The sequence below is a fragment of the Thalassophryne amazonica genome, chromosome 20 (genome assembly GCF_902500255.1).
Source record: "Thalassophryne amazonica chromosome 20, fThaAma1.1, whole genome shotgun sequence".
Classification (NCBI taxonomy): Eukaryota; Metazoa; Chordata; class Actinopteri; order Batrachoidiformes; family Batrachoididae; genus Thalassophryne; species Thalassophryne amazonica.
Genome location: NC_047122.1, coordinates 57,999,410 through 58,019,208, shown reverse-complemented (window position 1 = coordinate 58,019,208; position 19,799 = coordinate 57,999,410). Strand labels below are relative to the sequence as shown.

The window sequence follows — 19,799 nt, the reverse complement described above, 5'->3', positions numbered from 1 at the left end:
TGTGTCTTCCCTCTCTAGGCCGCTTCTGCTTTCATCACAATGTCAGACTCTGTAGTTTTCTCTGGGCCCCTCCCCAATCGGACCGGGAGTGACATGTTTAGCCGCATGTTCTCCCTGAATTGCTGGCTGTCTGAGTGGTGTCCAAAAAATGAGGTGGGCTTCATAGATAATTGGCAAAGCTTCTGGGGAAAACCTGGTCTTGTTAGGAGAGACGGCATCCATCCCACTTTGGATGGAGCAGCTCTCATTTCTAGAAATCTGGCCAATTTTCTTAAATCCTCCAAACCGTGACTATCCAGGGTTGGGGCCAAGAAGCAGAGTTGTAGTCTTACACACCTCTCTGCAGCTTCTCTCCCCCTGCCATCCCGTCATTACCCCATCCCCGTAGAGACGGTGCCTGCTCCCAGACCACCAACAACCAGTAAAAATCATTAGACATTAGACATCAACATTAGATCTCTCTCTTCTAAGTCCCTGTTAGTAAATGATATAATAATTGATCAACATATTGATTTATTCTGCCTTACAGAAACCTGGTTACAGCAGGATGAATATGTTAGTTTAAATGAGTCAACACCTCGGAGTCACACTAAATGCCAGAACGCTCGTAGCAGGGGCCAAGGCGGAGGATTAGCAGCAATCTTCCACTCCAGCTTATTAATTAATCAAAAACCCAGACAGAGCTTTAATTCATTTGAAAGCTTGACTCTTAGTCTTGTCCATCCAAATTGGAAGTCCCAAAAACCAGTTTTATTTGTTGTTATCTATCGTCCACCTGGTCGTTACTGTGAGTTTCTCTGTGAATTTTCGGACCTTTTGTCTGACTTGGTGCTTAGCTCAGATAAGATAATTATAGTGGGCGATTTTAACATCCACACAGATGCTGAGAACGACAGTCTCAACACTGCATTTAATCTATTGTTAGACTCGATTGGCTTTGCTCAAAATGTAAATGAGTCCACCCACCACTTTAATCATACCTTAGATCTTGTTCTGACTTATGGTATGGAAATTGAAGACTTAACAGTATTCCCTGAAAACCCCGTTCTGTCTGATCATTTCTTAATAACATTTACATTTACTCTGATGCACTGCCTAACAGTGGGGAATAAGTTTCATTACAGTAGAAGTCTTTCAGAAAGCGCTGTAACTAGATTTAAGGATATGATTCCTTCTTTATGTTCTCCAATGCCATATACCAACACAGGGCAGAGTAGCTACCTAAACTCTGTGAGTGAGATAGATTATCTCGTCAATAATTTTACATCCTCATTGAGCACAACTTTGGATGCTGTAGCTCCTCTGAAAAAGAGAGCCTTGAATCAGAAATGCCTGACTCCGTGGTATAACTCTCAAACTCGCAGCTTAAAGCAGATAACCCTCAAGTTGGAGAGGAAATGACGTCTCACTAATTTAGAAGATCTTCACTTAGCCTGGAAAAAGAGTCTGTTGCTCTATAAAAAAGCCCTCCGTAAAGCTAGGACATCTTTCTACTCATCACTAATTGAAGAAAATAAGAACAACCCCAGGTTTCTTTTCAGCACTGTAGCCAGGCTGACAAAGAGTCAGAGCTCTACTGAGCTGAGTATTCCTTTAACTTTAACTAGTAATGACTTCATGACTTTCTTTGCTAATACAATTTTAACTATTAGAGAAAAAATTACTCATAACCATCCCAAAGACATATCGTTATCTTTGGCTGCTTTCAGTGATGCCGGTATTTGGTTAGACTCTTTCTCACCGATTGTTCTGTCTGAGTTATTTTCATTAGTTACTTCCTCCAAACCATCAACATGTCTATTAGACCCCATTCCTACCAGGCTGCTCAAGGAAGCCCTACCATTAATTAATGCTTCGATCTTAAATATGATCAATCTATCTTTATTAGTTGGCTATGTACCACAGGCTTTTAAGGTGGCAGTAATTAAACCACGACTTAAAAAGCCATCACTTGACCCAGCTATCTTAGCTAATTAGAGGCCAATCTCCAACCTTCCTTTTCTCTCAAAAATTCTTGAAAGGGTAGTTGTAAAACAGCTAACTGATCATCTCAGAGGAATGGTCTATTTGAAGAGTTTCAGTCAGGTTTTAGAATTCATCATAGTACAGAAACAGCATTAGTGAAGGTTACAAATGATCTTCTTATGGCCTCAGACAGTGGACTCATCTCTGTGCTTGTTCTGTTAGACCTCAGTGCTGCTTTTGATACTGTTGACCATAACATTTTATTACAGAGATTAGAGCATGCCATAGGTATTAAAGGCACTGCACTGTGGTGGTTTGAATCATATTTATCTAATAGATTACAATTTGTTCATGTAAATGGGGAATCTTCTTCACAGACTAAGGTTAATTATGGAGTTCCACAAGGTTCTGTGCTAGGACCAATTTTATTCACTTTATACATGCTTCCCTTAGGCAGTATTATTAGACAGCATTGCTTAAATTTTCATTGTTACGCAGATGATACCCAGCTTTATCTATCCATGAAGCCAGAGGACACACACCAATTAGCTAAACTGCAGGATTGTCTTACAGACATAAAGACATGGATGACCTCTAATTTCCTGCTTTTAAACTCATATAAAACTGAAGTTATTATACTTGGCCCCACAAATCTTAGAAACATGGTGTCTAACCAGATCCTTACTCTGGATGGCATTACCCTGACCTCTAGTAATACTGTGAGAAATCTTGGAGTCATTTTTGATCAGGATATGTCATTCAATGCGCATATTAAACAAATATGTAGGACTGCTTTTTTGCATTTGTGCAATATCTCTCAAATTAGAAAGGTCTTGTCTCAGAGTGATGCTGAAAAACTAATTCATGCATTTATTTCCTCTAGGCTGGACTATTGTAATTCATTATTATCAGGTTGTCCTAAAAGTTCCCTGAAAAGCCTTCAGTTAATTCAAAATGCTGCAGCTAGAGTACTGACAGGGACTAGAAGGAGAGAGCATATTTCACCCATATTGGCCTCTCTTCATTGGCTTCCTGTTAATTCTAGAATAGAATTTAAAATTCTTCTTCTTAATTATAAGGTTTTGAATAATCAGGTCCCATCTTATCTTAGGGACCTCATAGTACCATATCACCCCAATAGAGCGCTTCGCTCTCAGACTGCAGGCTTACTTGTAGTTCCTAGGGTTTGTAAGAGTAGAATGAGAGGCAGAGCCTTCAACTTTCAGTCTCCTCTCCTGTGGAACCAGCTCCCAATTCGGATCAGGGAGACAGACTCCCTCTCTACTTTTAAGATTAGGCTTAAAACTTTCCTTTTTGCTAAAGCTTATAGTTAGGACTGGATCAGGTGACCCTGAACCATCCCTTAGTTATGCTGCTATAGACGTAGACTGCTGGGGGGTTCCCATGATGCACTGAGTGTTTCTTTCTCTTTTTGCTCTGTATGCATCACTCTGCATTTAATCATTAGTGATTGATCTCTGCTCTCTTCCACAGCATGTCTTTTTCCTGATTCTCTCCCCTCAGCCCCAACCAGTCCCAGCAGAAGACTGCCACTCCCTGAGCCTGGTTCTGCTGGAGGTTTCTTCCTGTTAAAAGGGAGTTTTTCCTTCCCACTGTCGCCAAGTGCTTGCTCACAGCGGGTTGTTTTGACTGTTGGGGTTTTTCTGTAATTACTGTATGGCTTTGCCTTACAATATAAAGCGCCTTGGGGCAACTGTTTGTTGTGATTTGGTGCTATATAAATAAAAATGATTTGATTTGATTTGATCACTCTGTTCCTGAGAATGCCTACTCCAGATGGGAAATAACTGAAATAAATCACTTTCAGGACATATTCAGCAAGTTGGACATGTGCATGCATCCATCGCCTAATGTGTCTAAACAGAGCTGGCTGTACAAGTGATGACTTTTTCAATATATTTTGGGTTGTATTAGTTTGTCCACTGCCCTGTGGCCACTGAAAATGGAGGGATTCGGTATAAAAACAGCTGTAATTCCAAAATGGTTAATGGGAATTTGTTTTAAAAGTCAAACCCCTTGAATTAAAGCTGACACTTTACATTACACACACATCTTGATTGCTTTAATACATCTCTTCATTGTGGTGATGTTCAGAGGCAAAATTGCAATTAAGGGGAAAAAGTCACTGTCCAAATACTGTTATTTTATGTTTGTTTTATTTTGTTTTATAACATTTTTTTGTTGGAAAGGATAGAATGTTTTATGCTGCAGCTTTAAAAACACATTTTACGAAAGCACTCTGTGTTGTAGACCAGATTGTGCATACCGTCTATTTAAGTACCGGTCACTTGGCACACAGGTGTGCAGACTTCACAGTCACACTCAGGTGAGATTTGGCAGTCTCATTAAAATGAATTCTGCTTTGAATTGCTGTGCATTAGCTCATCCTGCTCTGAAAACATAACTAACCGCTAGTTGTCTGCCAGATTAATCATCATGCACACATGGCACGTGTTCCATGCTCAAGTGCTATGTGTAAATATATTACATTGCAAATGTATTGTTCAGCTAAAAAAAAATAGATAAATATCCAGAAATTGTAAAATTTTATTTGATTCCAAACTTCTGCACCATGACATATGTTTTTCTTTTGACTAGTTTACAGATTCTTATAAATTCACGACTACTAAAAATGTTGAGGATGAAGCCAGCCTTTGCAACATTAAGGTTGATAAATTGTAAAAGTGTATTTTTCAAATTTTTGCTGCTTTAACATCATTCACTAAAATATTTCATGCAAAGCTGCACAGATTTGAATCTCCACAAACAAACAAAGAAACTGATGTTCATATTTAAATGCTTAACCTTAATCACAACATATGGGGTGCAAGTGGACCCCGGGGTGTGTGTATATGCACACACACACACACACACACACACACGTGTGTAATGAATTTTGTATTGAAACGAGGTTCACTCACTCACCTTCAACCACTTACTCCAATTTCATGTCACGGGGGACTGGAGCCTATCCCAACAGTCATACAGCGTGTGGTGGGGTACACCCTGGACAGGGACGCCAGTCTGTTGCAGGATCGCATATAGAAAAACAAACGTATTCACACCTCCACACACATCTGCTAACAATTTAAAGTTTGCAGTCCACCTAACCTGCATGTCTTTGCATGTAGAAGGAAGCCGGAGCACCCACAGGTAACCCACGGAAACATGGGGAGAATGTGCGAACTCCACACAGAAAGGCCACAGGTGGGAATCGATCCCATAACCTTCTTGCTGTGACACAACAGTGCTAACCACCAAGCCAGCGTGCTGCCCAAAAGTTTTTCAACAAAAGACGAAAAAAAAAGATCAAAGTTCTTTACTCATTAAATGTGGTTTCTTCACCTGATACTCAATAGCCTTTTATTCCTCTCATAATAGTTGCAAACTGACCATATCTAGTTATATTTCAGATATATCAGAATTGAATTTATTGCAATGTAAGTTCTCACATACAAGGAATTTGATCTGGTGTCACTGCTGCAAAAACAACAATAATAAAAAGAAAAAGAAAAAATACTTCTGTAAGAAGTAAAGGAGTCAAATAGACAAAATCATATAACGACTGAGTGGATCCTTGTCATTTGATTGGTGCTTTGTATGTCACATGTCATGGATTAATTCATTCCATTTGTGTTGCATTGCATTTAAAGTGCAGCTTGGTTCCATTTAGAATGCAAATTTGGTTCCATATGTTTGGTACCATTGCACTCTACAGGTGCACACGCAGGCACATGCACCATTCAGCGAGGCAAAGCCGAATTGAATGGTGCATGTTTCAGCTTTCCCCTCATGAAATATTCATACCATTAAATTCAAACATTCATTATTTGTATACTATGTTCACTGTAGAATAAATATAACAAAGTGGAATGGGGCTGTGCAAAGGTTTGAAGATGTAAATACCTTTCAGTGCAGGAATGATCAATCTGTACTTTGTGGGAGTGGAGGGCAGGGTAAATCGGGAAATAACAAGATGTTAGGGCCCTGTCCCACTGGCGTTTAGGATTTGCACATGAAATGAGGAGACAAAAGCTGAGCGTCCGCAACAAAGGTGGGCGGAAATGACAAATGTCCCGGGGTGGATCAGCGAATACATGAGGAAGAAAAGCGGATATAACAGAAGCGAAGGCGACCGCGGAGGCACCCCCATGAGGGGCACAGCGGCCGTGATGCACTCGCTTCATACGTGCCCACTCTGTCTGCATGCGCGACATACCATTTGCGACCATGATGTGGCCGTGCTGGGCACGCGTCATATCTGTTTTGCAAGCTGTCCCTGTCCGCTGTCCCGGTCCGCTGCCAAGCCGCACCAACCCGTCGGTTGTGGATATCAGCGGATGACAGGGGATATGCGGCACGTTGGTTGTTTATGTCCTGCGTATGTCTTCAGTATGTGTTGAGTGTATATATATATATATATATATACTCAACAAAAATATAAATGCAAAACTTTTGGTTTTGCTCCCATTTTGTATGAGATGAACTCAAAGATCTAAAACTTTTTCCACATACACAATACCACCATTTCCCTCAAATATTGTTCACAAACCAGTATAAATCTGTGATAGTGAGCACTTCTCCTTTGCTGAGATAATCCATCCCACCTCACAGGTGTGCCATACCAAGATGCTGATTAAACACCATGATTAGTGCACAGGTGTGCTTTAGACTGTCCACAATAAAAGGCCACTCTGAAAGTCTATGATGACTTTTTCACCTTTTTTCATCATTATATGCAAATATTGCCGTTTTGTGCTTGTCCCACATCCAGACTTTTGATCTTCAATGATAAAAATGAATGGTAAAGAAACGTTTTTTCTAATGTTTTAAAATATCTCTGAATAAAATATCAGTAAAATAATCAAAACATAATTGGGGTATTCAATGTCATACAACTGTTGTGATTTTTTTAAACAAAATGTAGTTGTCCCACACTATTGCCGTAATTTCCACCACAACACTGTAATGTCCCTTTAAACAGTTTGTATGAAAGATTGTTTGGGTAGTTTCTATGGAGATAAACAGTGACATCAGAGCACATGTATATAGCGCCAAATCACAACAAACAGTTGCCCCAAGGCGCTTTATATTGTAAGGCAATGGTGTGGTGGAAATTACATTTACAAGGCCAATAGTGCCCGTAGTTAAAAAAATCACCCACATACTCGTATATGTAGAATCAAAATATACTCAATTCCCTGTGTTTAACCCTTGAACTGGTATTGCATATGTATTTCTAAGTACAGACATAAATGTGCAAGAAATGTAATCTGGTCTTTGTTTGGAATAATTTGTGTTCTTGAATGATTGTGCCAGTGTACATAACAGATATCTTTCATTTATACTCTCCTAATTAAATTTCAATCAAAACGTATTATGATTCATGGAAAAATACAGGGGGAAAAATACACCTAATTTAAGTGAATGGCATGAGTTCTTTCCTGACATTAAAATTCACCACCTCTAAGCCCATATTTATTCATGCGGGTTGCTTCATGTGATCATGACCCCAATTGCCTGCACTTTAAACTCCATTTACTCAAAACAACAACAACAACAAAAGTCAGTAGTGTGTAGGCTCAAGTGTCATTGAGTGGTGTGGTTGTAGAGTGTGTTATGCCATTAATGGGCATGATTTTCTGTGCTTTGAAAATTTTTTGCTTTGGGTTTTTTTTTTTTTTTTTTTGCCCACTTTTCAGAGAATATGAATTATAACACAAAAACGTTTTTTTCCACTCATAGTTAGTGGTTGTGTGAAGCCATTTATATCAAACTGTTTACTCTTTTTAAATCACAATGACAACAGAAACTAACCAAATGACCCTAATCAAAAGTTTGCATACCCCTGTTCTTAATACCTTGTATTGCCACCTTTAACATCAATGAAAGCTTGGAGACTTTTGTGGTAGTTGTGGATGAGGTTCTCTGATGGTAAAGCTACCACTGAATATGTATTGGACTTTATTTACATCAATTACAAAGAAATGCAAACAGATTTTCACTCTATGGTAAATCTGCATGGAGTATAGATAGTTCTCAAAAACTGAGTGACGGTGCAAGAAGTAGAAGAGTGAGGAAAGCCACAAAGACACCCAGACAACCCAGAAGAAGTTATAGCCTTATACAGCTGTGATTGGAGAAATTGTGCACAGCCTGCACAAGCAACTAGTAGACTGTGTGTAGTAGGGGAACAACCAATGATTCATTTTCTTTTTTTTTTTTTGGTCTTCTGTCCAGGATGCAAAATGTGGAAGGTCCTTTTTTTGTGCATCAACATGGTGGCCTCTACAAGGGTACTCAGTCTTCAAAGCTTACGAGACCACGTCAGTTCACTGTTGCAAGATATACTGAGCAGATGTTTCTGAATGCCTTGTTCATTTTCTTTTCATAAATGCCCCTAAATCTTAACATGCTGTCGCTTGAAGAAATACGAACAGTATGGTACTGTATGGTTAAAAATTGGTTTTCTCAAAATGAGGGTTCCTGTGCATGAAGTCCAGTAGTACCACCAAACCAACCCATGATAAAATGTGAGTTATTGGTGTCTATAGATGTTATTGGTGAAACTGTGCTTCATGCAATGTTTGCATTTTGCATCACTACTTATACAACATCATGGTGGAGTGGAGGAAAGATGGATTTTGGTGGAGTGGAGGAAAGATGGGTTCTTGCATAGTTGGCATGAATCCAAGGAGCCCTGGGCAAACATTGATAAGCTTGTCGATGACAGCTGGTGAAAATGCAGTGCAGCAATTTTGACTTTTTAACCTCAAAATCAATCGACTTCTTGTGGGGTCATGATGTCTAACACACATACCAAGTGTGGAGACAATCAGGCCATTGGGAAAGAAGCTATTGTGCTCCCAAAATTTTCACAAATTAACCTCCAGTGTTCTTAACCTTTTGGAAATATTTACCCCTAAGTGAAGAGGCTTCTTTGGGTCAGTATGCCCTAAAAAGCATACAGTATTTGGGGAAGTTTGTTACAAAGTGCAGTTAAGTGATATTGACATTTTGAAACCAAATTCAATGGGCTTTTTGGCAACACCTTGCTTACCAGGTTTGGTGACAGTCAGGCAATTATGAAAGAAGTTATTGTTTTCATAACCTTTTGCAAAGTACGCTCAAATGGCCTTGATTTTTGGCCTTTTGAATCCAAAACCAAGATTCTTCTTGGCAAAACCATGCTTAACACAGACATAAAGCTTGGTGACAGTCAGGCAATTGCGAAAGAAGCTACTGCATGCATTCTTTTTTTATTTTCATTTTACAAAGTACACTCCAATGACCTTGACCTTGTGAACCCAAAAGCAATAGGCTTCTTTGGATCACTTTCTTTAATGCAGTTACCAAGTTTGGTTCACAAGCATGACTGACTGCCTGCACACAGTGACAGGTAGCCCACTGACTGTGCCGTGGGGAAAAAAGTCCATCTAAGTTTAGCTACAGTTTGACAGAAGATGCATGGTGGATGAAAGCCTCAAATTTATATAGGTTTCCTTGTATGAAGGTTCTTCTCTCTGCAACTCCACTGTGATATTATGACAGATGATACAATAGTTTTTCCAGTCACAGCCACAGAGGAATAGATCTCCTTCGGAGTAGACATGGGTGTCTTTGTGGCTTGCCTCACTCATCTTCTTCTTTTCTATAGTCACCAGGTTTTTGACAAATGCCTAAGCTAGACAGGTTTACCTTTGCTTCATAATTGATGTGAATAAAGTCCAACAACAGTCACTGACTTGGAAATGTCCATGGATTCATCCCCTGACATGCTGAAAGAAAATTGGTTGTAAAAGTAATGAGTTAGTTGTGTTATGCCAAAAGGGAGTCATTATTTATCCAACCTGTTATTTGGATTTGGTTTTCTTATTTCATTTTTATCACATTCGCAAGATTTGTTTTCGGTTTGAGTAAATTTTTTAAGGCACAAATGAATTGAAATTGTGTGTGTGTGTGTGTGTGTGTGTGTTTGTGTGTACTTTCTATACCCACTGTAGACCCAGAAAATAGCATAAATGCCATTTTGGATTAATTACAGCTAAATCCTGAACACTGATTAAAAGTTAAGGCTGTACTCTGTCTGCATTGGCTTGCTTTGACCCGATGAAACCCGTTTCACATTTATAACATCAGATTGAGTTCAGTGCTTGGCAACAAAGCAAAAGATGAGTCCAATTAAAGTAGAGGGATGCGTGCATGCACACACTCCAGCAGGGACGAGTAATTTCACTTCAGGTTGGGGCAAAATTGGTCACATTACTGCAATAATGTGTCCTCCGCCAGCATGATAATGTTCGGTTCCTCTCCTCCCACAGCATTTCCGCTTTTATCTGCTCTAACCCACTTATTTCACGTGTTAACATGGCAACCTTTTTGTTAATGTGGCAAAAAATCCACTGAGTGAACAAGTGTGTGATGATGGAGGTGGTAGAGGTGGAGAAAAATGGGGAGAGGGTGAGACATGTTGCACTGATGTATTAATGACCAATGCCGCGCATCACTTTGTGATAATGGATGCTGCAGCACTCTGAACAAAGTGTTTGACAGTGGGTGTGCATTTATGAGCCTGGATTTAAAAGTTACAAAAAAAGTGCATCCTCACTACAAAGTGTTTTATGAGGTTAAATCATTTCATCCTGCTGAAGTCAACCATTTTCACTGTTATAACAACGGCCTTTTTTTTCCCTTCACAGCTCAGAACTGCAGTTACACACTACACAGTCCCAATGGGATGATAGAGAGCCCTGGTTACCCTTATGGTTATCCAAACTATGCTAACTGCACATGGGTGATTGTGGCGTCAGAGCACAACCGGATACAGCTGGTGTTCCAAGGCTTCGCCCTCGAAGAGGATTTTGACATCCTGTCTGTATATGATGGACCGCCCAGCCCTGGAAACCTACGGACCAGGTAAAGAGAACAAATGTTGCTCCATTGCACTCAGATATGTGTTTTTCCTATTTTGATATATTCAAGGATGTTTTTTGCACCTTCATACTACCCACAAGGGTAGACGAGCTCCATTTGTTAGAATACAATAGTGCAACATCATCACTGGTAATGGGCATACCATGGTAACTGTTTGAAATATGGTGTTGTAAGTTATTGGGAATTATCAGCTTTCTGGATGCTGAGCAGAAGGCAAGACTCTCAATTTACCTGTTCATTTACGCTCCAATAGTCATGAGCTTTGGGTAGGTGCAACTGACAGAAATGACATTCCTCCTTTGGGCATCTGGGCTTACATTCAAGGACAGGATGAGAAGCATGAATGTCAGTGAGGGACTCACAGGAGCCAGTTAAGGTGGTTTGGGCATCTGGGGAGGATCCTGGTCATCTCCCTAGGTTGGTTTTCCAGGCATGTCCAACTGAGAGGAGATCTCGGGGAAGACTCAGGACATGCTAGAGGGATTAAATTTCCCAGCTGGCTTGGGAATGCCTTGGGATCCCCAGAAGGAGTTAGAGGACTTGGTTGAGGACAGGGATGAGTTGCTTGGTCTACTCCCACTGTGACCTGGACAAGTGGCGACAAATGAATGAATGAAGAGCATACTGTGTAAGAGGTATTCCTCTTACACAGAAGTCATAAGCATGTCATGTTAGTGTCAACCACTGGTGAGCTATACTTGCACATGCTGGCACTTGCTGTCAATATCGACAAGTGCTGTCATGTGTCTGGTGTTCAGTGGCTGCCAGTGGGCATCGTCTACCGCTTCCTGTCCATCACTTAATCCTTTTCTTAAAATTATTATTATTATTATGTGTATTTGGAGTTCCAGAATAGCCCAGTCCTTTCCAGGAGCTCACACAAAATGCATGCACATGGTGTGTAAAGGGTGACTGCACAGCAACTGAAGTTTAGTGGCAAACAGTTTGAACATGACCAAAATACTCAACAAACTCTGAGTGCCAGCAACTGTGTGACATGTTTGTGGTGGATAGTGGTGAGCTGGGTGACACAGGCTACATGCTCCTCTAAATGAAACAAACACGCTATCTGTGTGAGAAGGGCATACTGCTATTTATGAAGTGACACTAGTATGTTGGCATATCTGGATTTTGGCAAGGACCTTGCAATACCATCCATGTCACAAGACACTGGCCATTATACAACTGTTTTGCAATACATTGCAAGATGATACATACTGCGATACACTGATACAGTGTGAGGGGATGCCAGCTATGAATGTTGGCCATATGGTGCATGTCGCTGTGTATAATCCAGTACATAGGTGCCTTAGTGTTGAGGACCTCAGTGGGTGGAAAATGCCAAGGACACTCCCATACTTTATCATGCTGTGACAGAAGGATGGTTACTTTTGAGAGGTGGGAATGGACCTGTTGCATAGCAGCAGATTTGATTTGGGATATATTGCAATGCACTACATAATTTACAGCAAATGTAACAACAGCAATGGAACTAAGAATACAATCTGGGCAGATTAGTATTTACATCCCATTATACAGTACTGATAGTTAAGTATACAAATTGATTCAAAATAGTTTCATTTTAAAATTTCCATTCCAATTCTTCTTTTGAAATGTATTTGTAAACTACAGTGTTAATGAACCCAGTGAAGTGTAAGATGCCATAACATTATATCTAAATAAAGTGCATACTATTCCCTTCAGTTCTTCATACATCTTGGGCATTTAATTGTTCTGGATCACAAAATGCAATGTGGCTCCATAATGTCTTCCATATTCCTGAAGTCAGTTGAATTGATATTTAATCAGTAAAGATACAGTACATTGTCAATTCTGCCTATCTGTCTGATTCTTCTTCAATTCTCTTATCAATTCAGACTGATCAGTTTTCTGTGTGGACAAATAAAGGTCTCCAGAGGTTTTCAGCATCAATGCAGCTGTTTTCCTGGTTTCTAGATGCAGAGCCTGATATAACAAAGTTGCCTCTGAAATTTTGACAGTTGGTTTTCTGATGAAACTATTAGAAAAACATGCCAGATTGAAAAATTTGAAATGGCTTCTGAAGTGGAATAGGTTCTTGATTTCCATCCCTAGTTTCAACTATGCCAAAGATTGCAAACATATGCTTTATTTAAATTATTAATCCCAATTTCGTTGTTAAAATTAAAGCGCACACATGCTGGCTTTAAAAGATGAAGCTGTGACTCTTATATTTTCTGCCCTTGCTCAGCTGTGAAACAGTGCTCGATATGACCAGGAGCCTGTTGGGTCCACAGTGACTTCTACAGGACTGGAGGACATGGTGATCACAGGAATTTGAGTGAAATTTATACTACCATTACACATACTCCGATTGAGGCAGAATTGTGTCAGAATGACACATCCGGCCACAATCGGGAAATATTGACTTGCAGTCCAAAGACTGCAAGTGGATGGCAGTCTGTGAACATCTACATATATGGTCCCATTTGCTCAGCTGCCCTGAGTGTGTTGCACATGTTCAAAACACTCTTGGTGCCTTCGAGATGCCTTCTGATGGCGGTCTATATGCAGTTTTTTCATCATGTGGTTGCAGTTGACATATTCTGATGGCATAAAAACAGCATCTGAAATTATCTGATCATGGTTGATTGAGCTCTGAGATCAATCGGTCAAGCAAAGTCTGCCAACATGTGGGATATCCACCTCCACCGGACTCTGTCAGGGGAGGGCAAAGAAAATGATGTGAAATAACATGTTTGTGGCAGGCATTCATCATATACAGTGAATGTGAACAGTGCACAATTAAACTAAAAGTACTGTGTGCCGCTACGCATCTCCATGGTCATATGCGCAGTAATGCAACATAGCACACATCAGGCACGGAGCTGAATGGATCTCACAATTGTAATATGCATATTACCTGATCACCATCTAAACTCTGTAGGAGGTGTGACATGGAACTGTATCCCAGGCCATGACAAGATTATTAAACATGAAACTCACCTCCATCATGGAACCACAATCCTTTCACAGTGCAGAGCACACAGGAACCAAACCACAGCTGTGGTGAAAAGCCTCACCCCAGCTGCAAAAATTAAATCCCATGTGATAATCCAACTGACATCACAGTGTACAGAGTTGTGTTGTGCTCCTGAAGTGAGCAAAAAGAAAAAAGAAATGAAAGTTTGTTGGAAAGGCTGCGTCTGATGCATGGTGTGACTGCATGGTCCACTGCCGGCAAATTTTCAGCAAAGGTATCCAGTGGCACGCACGCGCTTAGTGGTTTATGAATACACAGACACACAGCTGATTGATAATTTCAGCCCCTCGCATGTGCATGGGGCACATGCACTGCACACTCGTACACATGTGCACGTGAGGAATACAGCGCTGCCTCCCACTCCAATCTGTTTGCCATCCAGAGGTTTGGACATCAGGTAGTCTTCAGCACCTTTTATGGGCATCTGATGGCAGTTTGTCATCTACTCGTACCTTTTTACCTGTTGTCTACATGCACTTTGGATGCCATCGTGCAGGTGTGGATGAGGTAATATGGATGCATTCTGACACTGCTGACCATGCCTCTTTTCCTCCTGACTGTGTCTGATGATGGTAATGTTTGCTGTTTTGGCCTGGTTCCTGCACATTCTTGCTATGTGTATCGGGGGCTTTAAGGATATTTTCAGTCCATTATAAAGAGTGCGTAAATCTACACATTATCAGGGGAAAAATTATAGCAGTACAAAGTTGTATTGAATTATTTTTATTATGACAGTTCGACTGGTAAAATGAAGGAAAATGTTAATTTGATGAGCTTTTGCAAGTTCCTTGCAGATCACATGCTGTTCATTCACATTTTCTATGCAGCCATGGTAACAGTGTTAATGAAAACTGTGCATGCATCAGAATCAATGCAACCTTGGGTTTCAAAGCCAACATTCTTGATTAATGTTAACCATCAGCACGCACCTGGCCAGTGATTGGTATTATTAATCTGCTAGGATTTTAGAAGGATTGTACACCAAAATTCAGCCAGATTGCAGAAGGAGTAAAAAGTAAAGAGTTTATTTCCTGAAGCTTCAGTTGATAATGAGAGTCCAAACTACAGAACAGTCCAAATGATCAGAAACAAAGTAGAGTTGGCAGCAGCACAGGAACAAGTGGAGATGAGCAAACACAGAACTGATTATTACCAAACAAGACCACATGAAGCAGAATAACCCAGCAAAGTGAAGGCAGGACAGTGACAAACTTAAATCCTGATATGTAACTACTGTAGATGGCAAGTGACAGGTGGAGTGATTGTGATAAGAACCAGCTGCGAGGAACACCAGGCAACAGGACCACGCCTACAAACACACACGGGGACTGACAGAGAGACAGAGTGAAACATCAAACTACAAAGAACCCTGGGGTGAGTAGCACCAAAAGAATTAAAAATATAAGTATACACAATTACAAAAGTAATAGTGAGCAGATAACTGAAACAATCCTGCAAATGGTGATAGCAGCAAATTTGGGACAAATACTCCTTAGACATTACTCTTCTGAAAGAAAAAAAAAACGATTGGCCATTTGAATTTTCAGTAGACAGCCAGGTAGGGGTCAATTCAAGAATTACACTGGGGTGAAACTTAAAAGATTCTGCAATCATATTGAAAACTACACCACATTATTTGTCTGAGCATAAAGGTTCCAAAAAGGTATAGTTTGGATGGTCTGTGACTGAATATTATAGAGTTATGGGGAAAAACAGCAAAAATGGTGACAAAGGTCAATTCCACTTTGTACAGGTGTCTAAAGTTAAAGTTGCTCCAATTTTGGTAAAATATGGTGCAAATTATTGGTTGAGCTAATAGGATTAATAAATTCAATAGTTTTGACTGTGTTGAATGTTTAGTCTGCAAAGTAAAGGTCAAAGAATGTCAGTGACCATTGGATTCTGTGTCGTGTGACATATCTTAACCCCTAACATAATAACTGTGACCCATGGTGCAAACTATTCCTTTTAAAAATCCTATTAACTCAACCAATATTTTGCATCACTTTTTACTAAAATTAGAGCAACTTTAACTTTTGACCCCTATGCAAACTGAAATTGACCTTTATCACCATTTTTGCTGTTTTTACTCCATAACTCCATAACATTCAGTCACTGATAGTCCAAACTACACATTTTTGGAATCTTGCAGGATTCCTTTGTAAATATTCTGTTATCTGCTGAACTATAAAGGGAGAACAAAACCAAGAAACAATAGCTGGAATCAAAAGTGGAACTTAAGGAAGGCTAAAGTGTGAAATAAAGGAAGACACAACAACTAACACAGGGCATAAGACAAGTACAGGAGACAGACCACAATTACCATCTGACATGGTTAGTGTCATGATAGCACTGGTTACTATGAAACAAACATATAACCTATACATATAACATATAACACTATACACTCATCATGATCAAAGTGCAGCATTTAGGATCAGTATGTAAAATCAAGATAAAAAAATCAGTGGTCAGGATGAAAAATTTTCTATCATCATGGATTTCAGCTATCAACATAAATGTTCAGCTCTTGGGATAAAACTGATCTATGCAGGTTGCTCTGTGAGACAGGAGTTGGACGACCAATATTTTGACCTGGATATGATTCCTGGTGTGTGCTTGAGGCAAGGACACTGAGTCCTTACAAGGCACTTCCATCTATGATATCCCAGCCCATCCAGCTGTAAAATGAGCTGAGAAGCAACCGCAGATTGACTGCTGTCCCATCCAGGGTTTGTAATCAACTCTGAAAGACTTCATAGTATGGTATCTGGAGATACGTACCTCCCATATGGCCTCAAAGAGTTTAGATGCACTTCTCACAATCAAAGGTCAATTATGAGGATTAAAAAAAAAATCACTGATCACTCTCATGTCACAATCAGGATCAAAGATAGGTAATCATGATAAAAGTTGGTTGTATAGTTTGTATCAAACTATCTGCCCTTCAAGATTTTATGCGCTCCCAAGAAACCACCAGAGTGTATCTTTAACATTGACTGCAGCACTTAAAAATAGTGAATTATTAATGATGACATCATAACACACTAGTTGGTGTGAACATAAAAAGCACCTCTTTCTCCTGATATTGCAATAATTTACACTTTATAATGCTTGTCCGCTTGTTTATGCCCCTGTCCAATATGCTGAATTGCATTTTATTAAGGAAGGTGGGAGTAAGAAGGCTATTTCATGGTATCTTTAATGTGGACGTAATATTTTATGGACCACTAGTAGCAGACAGCATTCACACCTGCAAGCTTCAACCAATCACATTGCAAGTTACTGCCCGCTGAGCAGCTCCAACGGGGCAGTCTGGATTAAGTGTCTTGTTCAAGGACACCTCAGTGGTGGTAATAATGGTGTAGAAAATGTTGGTCTTCCAGCAGATTTATCGAGCAGTGGTTAGTACTGCCGAATCACAGCAAGAAGGAAATGGGTTTGAGCGTTGCCTCGCTGGCTGGTGACAGTCTGTGTAGACTTTGAACGTTCTCCCAGTCCAAACATTTACATTTTCAGAAAACTGGAGACTCTGATAATGTACAGTTGCAGACATAAATTTATATACCTTGTGGAATAACTTCCAAAATAAATGTTCCACAACTGCACATATTTCAATAAAATGTTTTAAATTATCAAGTAAATTTCATAAAGTTATTTCAAAAATAATATTTATGAAATAAATGTATGTGTCCTCGGTCACTAGATTCATGAAAGTTCCTTGGGAAGAACTTATGGCATAAATTGGTTCACTGGACAGAGGTGTCAGGAGATGTATTATCTTTGCAAGAAAGTGAAGGTCCAGGTCTTTAGAGTCATTGTGCTTCCTGTCTTACAATATGACTGTCAGGGTTGGATAACCAGTGACCTGAAACAATGACTGATTGTCTTTAGTTGTAGGTCTCTTCAGAAAATCTGTGGGTACTGCTGGAATGACCTTGTGTCAAACAAATGGTTACTTATGGAGACTCTCTTGCATAGTGAGGGAATATCAGCTATGGCATTTTGGCCATGTGGTAAGCATCTCTGGGCATGATCTAGCACACAGATGGCTCAATATAATAATACAATAATTCATATTAAATGAAATAGTAAAAAAGAATAGAGTAACTAGAGATTATCCTTCATTTTTTCAGAGTAACAACTACATCACGATTGATAACGACGAGTCTATTGCTGAACACTTTAATGAATACTTCGTTAATGTGGGTAAAAATCTTGCCAGTAAGATTGACTCATCAACTAATAACTTCTGGGTAAATAATTCAACGTTTAACAAATCTGTTTCAATGTTCATTGGTGGTACTCATGAAAGGGAAATACTTGATCTGGTTCATGGTTCAAAAAGTAAGAAATCGACTGATTTTAATAATTTGGATATGGCTTTATTAAAAAAAGTTATTGATTGTATAGTAAAACCGTTCAATTATATTTGCAATATGTCACTAAGTACTGGTAAATTTCCTTCTCAAATGAAAATATCCAAAGTAATTCCTCTGTTTAAAACTGGTGACAAACACACATTTTCTAATTATAGACCTATATCACTCCTGCCACAATTTCCAAAATTTTGGAAAAAATATTTGCTAAAAGATTAAATGATTATTTACTGAAGCATAACATCATTTGTGAAGAACAATATGGATTCAGAAGGTCTCGAACTACATCACATGCTTTGATGGACTTTGTGGAAAGTATAGCAACTGCAATTGATAATAAACAATACACAATAGGTGTTTTTTTTTATTTACAGAAAGCGTTTGACACAATTAACCATGGAATACTATTAAGTAAACTGCAGAAATATGGAATCAGAGGTCTGGCATATGAATGGATAGCTAGTTATTTACAAGGCAGATTTCAGTATGTTCAATTCAATAATACAAATTCTGAACTCAGGGATGTCACATGTGGGGTGCCGCAGGGCTCAGTGCTGGGTCCTTTGTTGTTTATAATCTATATAAATGATATAAGTTGGGTGTCGAGTTCACTGAGATGTGTCCTTTTTGCGGATGATACAACTGTGTTCTGTAGCGGTGAAAATCTTGAACAGCTTCTGGACATAGTGAAGAAAGAACTGGAAAAATTTAAGGTTTGGTTTGACGCTAATAAGTTGTCACTCAACCTTGGGAAAACTAAATGTATTATATTTGGAAATAAACAGGCACCCAAATGTAAAAATTTAACTATAAACAATAAGGAAATTGAGTTAGTAACAGAGAATACATTTTTAGGTGTTATAATTGATAATAAACTTAGCTGGAAACCACATATAAATTATGTGAAATCAAAATTGTCAAAAACTATAGCCATTTTGTATAAAGCCAAAGACCTACTGCCGCAAGAAGGGTTACTTACTTTATATCATTCTCTGATGGTACCATATATGACATATTGTGTTGAGTCATGGGGAAACACTTACAAATCAAATACCAATCCAATATTCCTTTTGCAAAAACGAGCCATACGAATCACCTGCAATAAACAATATCGTGAACCAACTCATTCTCTATTTGTGTCTTTAAATTTATTAAAATTCATTGATTTGGTCGATTACATTACAATTCAAACTTTATTTCGAGCGAAAAACCAAGCCTTGCCGAGACATGTCCAGAGTCTGTTCTGATTGAGGGAATCCAGATATAGTTTAAGAGGTTGTGCAATTTTTATGAAACCACCAGTAAGAACAAATGTAAAGGGTTTTTGTGTGTCTGTGGTTGGTGTGAGGAAATGGAACAAATGTTCAACAGAGGTTAGAATGAGTAGTACCTTAGTGAGATTTAAGAAACTACTCAAAAAGAACATTATGTCTAAGTATCATAAAGAAGCAAATATAATTTGATTTATATGGAATGTT

General features: G+C 39.2%; 1 protein-coding gene across 1 annotated transcript in view; it reads left to right on the top strand.

Annotated features, from left to right (window-relative positions):
* csmd2 (CUB and Sushi multiple domains 2) overlaps positions 1-19,799 on the top strand; it is a 662,931-nt gene that overhangs the window by 28,471 nt on the left and 614,661 nt on the right. The window contains exon 2 of the mRNA XM_034160153.1: positions 10,686-10,902. Within this exon, the coding sequence (XP_034016044.1) occupies positions 10,686-10,902 (217 nt within the window). The remainder of the gene's footprint in view (positions 1-10,685; positions 10,903-19,799) is intronic.